The sequence below is a fragment of the Poromitra crassiceps genome (genome assembly GCF_964638095.1).
Source record: "Poromitra crassiceps genome assembly, chromosome: 14".
Taxonomy (NCBI): domain Eukaryota; kingdom Metazoa; phylum Chordata; class Actinopteri; order Beryciformes; family Melamphaidae; genus Poromitra; species Poromitra crassiceps.
Genome location: NC_139633.1, coordinates 22,796,502 through 22,803,352, shown reverse-complemented (window position 1 = coordinate 22,803,352; position 6,851 = coordinate 22,796,502). Strand labels below are relative to the sequence as shown.

At 44.7% G+C, this 6,851-nt stretch overlaps 1 protein-coding gene across 1 annotated transcript in view; it reads right to left on the bottom strand.

Annotated features, from left to right (window-relative positions):
* col17a1b (collagen, type XVII, alpha 1b) overlaps positions 1–4,975 on the bottom strand; it is a 29,492-nt gene extending 24,517 nt beyond the window's left edge. Inside the window, 9 exon segments of the mRNA XM_083650675.1 lie at positions 10–45; positions 281–337; positions 477–561; positions 563–662; positions 664–763; positions 1,121–1,228; positions 1,417–1,464; positions 3,316–3,386; positions 4,913–4,975. Coding sequence (XP_083506801.1) covers positions 10–45; positions 281–337; positions 477–561; positions 563–662; positions 664–763; positions 1,121–1,228; positions 1,417–1,464; positions 3,316–3,373 — 592 coding nt within the window. The 5' untranslated portion in view covers positions 3,374–3,386; positions 4,913–4,975.
* Positions 4,976–6,851: the final 1,876 nt, after the last annotated feature.

Below are 6,851 nucleotides of genomic sequence, written 5' to 3'. Positions count from 1 at the left end.
AAGCCATACCTCTGCTGTCGCTCCTTCCTCTGGCTGTACTGGAGCCTGAAACGACCACGCACACACGCACGCACGCACGCACGCACGCACGACACACACACACACACACACACACACACACACACACACATACAACACACACACACACACACATACAACACACACACACACACACACACACAACACACACACACACACAAAACCGTATGTAAACACAGACAGTTGACAGAAAGTGCTGCAGTTACAAAGTACATAATCACATGCTGTTTTTCTTACTTACAATAGTTTCCATAATCTTTGCGAGTAAATTCTGGAGAGGAGTTGGCGCTGGAACTTCCTACAAGGAAACACAAACACAGTAGTTGAGCGAGGTGAGAACTACACCCCCGTGTTCAACACTTTCTGCCTGTTGTTTCTGGCACCGTGATGCCAACAACTCTCTTTATTTGACTGGGCTTGGCAGGATCCAAACCCACCATCATAGCCTCCCGAGCGGCTCGATATGTTCTTCCTGTCCCGGAAAGCTGGCGACGCGCCGCCAGAGGAGGCCGAGCTCTGTGTTCCTCCTGCCTCCCCCTGACGAGCTGGACTTGACCTTTGACACCGAGCTCACCAGATAACTGCCTCCGCCTCCGCCTCCGCTTCCGTAGCCCTCTCCTCTCCAAGCTCCCCGCTCCATCGCCTCCTCCCAAGGAGTCCCCTCCTCCTCCGAGGAAGACCCCCGAGGAGGAGCTGTAGCTCCTGGCGTTCACACCTACAGAGGCTGTAGCAGGGGCGATACACACCGGTCGTTACCCTGAAGCACTAAAATGCATGCACACACAGAGGAGTCATCATCATTCATCATAAGCGTCATGACATCAAATCATAAAAGTCTGTGATCTTTGAATAATCAGGATAAATCTGATGCTTTGTTTAGGCAGTAGTTCAATGTGGATGAATTTGCACGTTTGAAAAATGTCCATTTAAGCAGACAAAAACAAAATCTAAAACGTTGCATGTGTTTTTCCTCTACGGGATGCGAAAACGATAATGTTCAGTATCTCAGAGTGACTCTGACGACAGATCGCAGATCCCTAGAACCCAATTCAAAGATCACGAGTTTAATGGTTCCTCTCACATGAGGTGAAATAACTTCCACTGCTGTTCTGGTTTAAGACATTCTTCTCCAAGCCCAGCCCGCCAGCACTGCTGGACATATTCCTGTGATTTGAGCCACTTGTTCCCTCTAGCAACGAAAAGACACAGAGCAAAACAAGGAGAGTGTGTTACTCATCATGGGTACCTCCTTTACAGTGTGTTACTCATGGGGTACCTCCTTTACAATTGCTCACTATAATTATTTTGGTATATCTAAGGATCATTCAAATAATTAAAGTGTGCATATACATGACTGTGGTAAGGAGAGACACTCACTTGGTGGTAGAGATGTGAGTCTTGTTGTAGTTATAGTTTCTGTCACCACTGATGGAATCCAAAAAGAAAGAATATTACTAGCTGTGATCTACTACAGAATGTTCAGTCATATAATCCAGAGAGGTTTTTACAGTGTTAATAAGTGTTTAGATTTTTCAGTGACAATTATTTGGAGATGACAAGCGTTGATAAAAGAGTTGTTTGTTCATTCACATAGCTAATATGGCTTTGGCGTGAGTGTTTGACACCATCTGAAAGTGTTAAAATAAATCGGTTGGGTGTGGACTTATAAACACATATGCATTCTTGCCTTGATCTTTACACTCACGACACTAAATCAGTGATAACTCCGTTGAATTTAGTCAGTCAAGCAAGCTCAAGTTCAAGTTCAAGTGTAATGAAATGGGGGGAAACAAAAGTGAAACAAATTGTGTAAGTGAGATTTAAACCCTATAGGATAGGGGCTTATACTGGAATCTCATGTAAAAACACACACACACACACACACACACACACACACACACACACACACACACACACACACACACACACACAAAACACACAACAGACAAGTATCTGTTTAGTCATTTTAGGACAGGGGTTGACACATTACTCATGGATAATCACACTGTCATTGTGTTGATGACGTTTACACTCTCAGAGTTAAATGAACAGTGATGATTTTCTGCAAAATAATATATTGGATAAGTAGCTGCAATAACAATCCACACGCTCTCTTTTCTTAAATGAGTATACACATTTCTTAAGTATACATAATGGGTGTGACAGCAAAAATGACCATTGACTGTTTTTACCACTAAACAGCATGTTAGGCATTCCCTCACTTAAATCAGAAATCAGCCGCCCAATGCATGTATGTGACACCTTGTGCATTATTGGCATAGTATGGGTATGTCATCTCTCATCGCTTATGATGCAGTAGGTTAGTTAGCATGTAATTGATATTAGTAACACGATGCATCCACTAGGAGGCCTCTTGCACTCAATCTACAGTTCAACTCTCTTTTATTTGATTCAGTTATAGATGGTGGAAGTTCCATTCCACTTCCATCTCCCTTCAACAGTGACATATAAAACAATAGGGCTGAAAACAAGGGAAGACAGACGAGCACAGAGAGGCTGATTATATGTTTATCGGGTTTATATGTTAGTATAATAGCATCAGTCAGTGCTAAACATATAATCATAAACGTTCATGACCTCTCCATCCAGCCACGTGTCAAAGCACTTAGGCTAAGTTGACTTGTCCTATATCACATATGATTATTATGACTGTCACAGACACTGGAGGAAGAAGTGGAAGAAGACCAACACTGGGGCAGAAGGCGTGCTGGAACTACTAATTTGGATTTAATATGGACGGAGTGCCAGCCAGACTAGTGAGGGCATGCCTTGTTGTTAGTGACAGTAAGCCCGAAAAAAGAGAGACCAAAGCAAACGCCCAAGAAAAGACTGCAATCATACGCATCGAAGAAATGCATCGGGTTTATACGGCCTCACACATTCTGTGGGATTTGACTGCAATGACAGTAAACCAACGCCACATCATGCAACAACCAGAAACCTCAGGTCTTTGAACACAAATGACCCTGTGTATAGTTACACCAATCAACATGGCAATAATCATTCAAACGAAGAATCACCCTTGTTTGGGCTTGCATTTGCACAGCCAATCCATATCACTTCTTGTGTGAATGTTTAGAGTGTTTTATTGAACTATTAAAAAGCATGGAAAACTCAAATGTATGGTCTTCACATATTTTGAATTTGGAAAGGTCATCTGAAAACTTAACACAGGGTTATATGGATCTTTGAGGGATTCCGGTGATATTAAGCATCTAATGGTTTGAACTATAGAGATTCATTCAAAAGTCTCACCATGTCCTCCTCCTGACATCTCTCCTGAGTAGTGTCTCTGTCTTGTTAAATCGTCCATTCCATATTATCTGCTGAGGTGATCAAATGTTGGGCATGGACATTAATACTGTGCCAGTGCCACTTAATAACTTTGGTTAAATATGCTTCTGCGAGACATTTCAAGGTCAAAGGAGATATGCCAGCAATAACCCAGGATGTGGGATGTGAATGTGAGTAGCCACATTGTGTCGGAGCATGTATATTTCATTTTTTTGAAATTCACACGCCTGGAGGCACACACGAAAATCAAATTTCCCTAATCGCATACTGTAACTGAGGCCACGTTTACATGCCACAACAACACCCAAGAGGAGATCAAACAATTTGATTCAAAACATGCTTAATGAAAGTTTAAATAAATGACACAAGTGCTGCCATCAGTGCCATGTACAATGTACAGTTCTTCCCGTAATAACCTTCTCCCCACCTTGACAGAAGCAGCAAACTATAGGCCTCAGATACAGTAGATCAGGTAAAACACCACATTCAGCTCTCACAGCCTGTTTTTAAAAATAAAGAAGAAGAAGAAGAAGAAGAAGAAGAAGAAGAAGAAGAAGAAGAAGAAGAAGAAGAAGAAGAACTTTCTAGACACATTGAAATCTGATTTGAATGGCAGCAGGCACCACAAGAAAGGCCCTAGAGGCTTATAAAGCACCATCATCAGAAAGTGACACTATAGATTTCAATAGAGTTAGGATTCACTTTGTGTCTATGAAAGCCATGTAACAAAAGAAGGCTCACTGTAGGCTACGCTGGTCTGAAAGCACAAAAGACCATCTTCTCATCACCACACCCTTCAGCTGAAGACCTTTAAATCAACAGCATGTGCTGCATCGTGGAGACTTCACAGCAACATTTGTTTGGGGGAAAAGGCAGAAACATTTGCAAAGCCAGATGTAGGGTTTTTCTCCGTTTTTTTTTATGATGATCAAAGTCACTCTATTTGCACAACTTATCAATGTTAAAGCCACACTGCCACATAATTATGATTATGAACAGTCTATTACCGGTTATAAACACCAACACTTCAAATTAAAATAAAAAACGATTTTGAATGCTTAGCCTACCTCCAACGAAAAAATAGTAAATAGTAGGCCTATATAACTATCTGTGGAACCTCATAATTAATTAATGGTGTTATTTTTCTCCTGAGGTAGCCTGTGCTATCATCCCGATAACAATTCTTGCATTATTCCACATGCAGGAGAGACAATTATACTATAAACTCACCATTTAGTTCCACTCTGCAAGTCCCTGTATGATAAGAGCTGTTATGGCGATTTTTCGCTATTAAGGAAGCCTACAACTGCCAATTCCATCAAAGCGGTCAGCCCAGGTGCAGATGAAAACGCCTGATGGCACGCCAGCCCGCCACCACCAAACTCAGTGCAGGTCAAAAGGTGCAGCGACCACCAGGTGAAGCAACATCCGCAACATCCAGCATAAAAAACTATTGTGCAAGGGGTCTCCTTTAATAGCTGCACAGCTGCGCCACATACGCACAGCGCACATGTCTACTACTCCCAAAAAAAAGCGTAATCAAGGAGAAAATCCATACCTTCAGCCAAGTCGATGTAAGAATCAATCAAACCCTGATCCCGGAGATGGACCGACTGTTCCCGTCCACAGGGGGGATCGTGTGTGTGAAGTTGACGCGCGGTAAGTGGGATGTCCCTAATAGTCCTCCTCTTTCTTTTTGTGCCTTTTCGCTCAACTTTCCCAGGCAAGTCATAACAGAGATTTGGGCTTAGGTCCCAGCCGCGCCCATCAGCGCTGGAGCTTGGCAGGCAGGTGTATAATAGCCTAGCCTACCAGACAGCACACGGAAAGCACGTATAAAAAAACAGACCCTCAGGGGACCAATTAAGTCGTCAATCAATCTCAGCGGAGACTGATAGTCGCATTAGTCGGTTAACTGCAAACAAGCAAGGTGATGAACTTCAGCCGCAGCGGGTTCTTTGGAAACGGACACAGTTTTAGGAAGAGGGAGAGAAACAGTTTTTGGGCGAGTTTTTTTTTTTTGTTTTCATTTTAGGAGACAGCGCCAGGGAACCTCACAGCCTCTGACACGCACACGCACGCACGCACGCACGCACACACACACACACACACACACACACACACACACACACACACACACACACACACACACACACACACACACACACACACACACACACACACACACGCACACACGCACACACACACATACACGCACACACACACACACACACACACACACACACACACACACACACACACACACACACACACACACACACACACACACACACACACACACACACACACACACACACACACACACACACACGCAACGCGTGCGCGCACACCTACGCACACGCACGATCCCCGGCCCACTAACATTTCATAATCTGTTGAGCTATTGTGCCTGCATCAGCAGATTCATTCAATTCCAGCAGGATTAGTAGGCTACATCTGGTGCGCACATTGGCGGAGGAAGAAGGGAAACTTGAGGTGGTTTCAGCTGTTGTATCATTACTAGCCATCTCGCGCGCTGCGCGGGCTCGCTAGCTTGGCCGCCGGTCCTGCAGCTCGCCGAGCTGGCCCTGCAGCTCGCATTCGCAGCTCGGCTGCTGTGTGGCCTTGCCTGCCCTTTTGGCGGCTGCACAATGCCTCCCTCTCTCTCTCCCTCAGTCTCTCTCCCCCTCTCTGTCCCTCAGTCTTTCCCCCTCTGTCTCTCCCTCTCCTCTCTCTCTCTCTCTCCCTCTCCTCTCCTCTCTCCTCTCCTCTCTCCCTCTCCCACAGTCTCTCTCTCCCTCTCTGTCTCTCCCTCTCCTCTCTCTCCCTCTCCCACAGTCTCTCTCCCCCTATCTTTCTCTCCCTCGGTGTCTCTCCCTCTCCTCTCCCTCTCCCTGCAGTCTCTCTCCTCTCTCTGTGCGTGCACACACACACACACACACACACACACACACACACACACACACACACACACACACACACACACACACACACACGCATATGTGTTGGAAGTATCAGTTTCTTTCTTTCCTGTTGCAGTGACTGAAGGGTTTGTCCTAACCTCTTTATGATATAAGATATTTTTTTAAGATATCAAAAATAAATACATCAGAATGAAGATGGTTTTGATTTGACCTGCTGATAATCTTCTGAAAATACACTATGAAATTGCATGTTGCACCACTAAATAGCAGTTTGTTTATGATAGGGGGACTCCCATGTGGCCTAGAGCATCAGCAGCAGCAGGGTTTGAATGTGTTTCAACAGTGATCATAATCAAAACTTACTACCCATTCATTTGCATTATATGCAATTTGAGTCAAATTAGACGCTTTCCCCCACTGGCAGCCGCAAGCGCCAGGAGGAACCCTCACCCACCACACCCTGCATAGACATTCACCCACCCTGCATGAGTCAGCGAGCATGACTCCAATCTGCCCCAGTGAGGGGAAACAAACGCCCCCGAGGAGGACAGTGTATGGAGGAGTTGCTCCAAT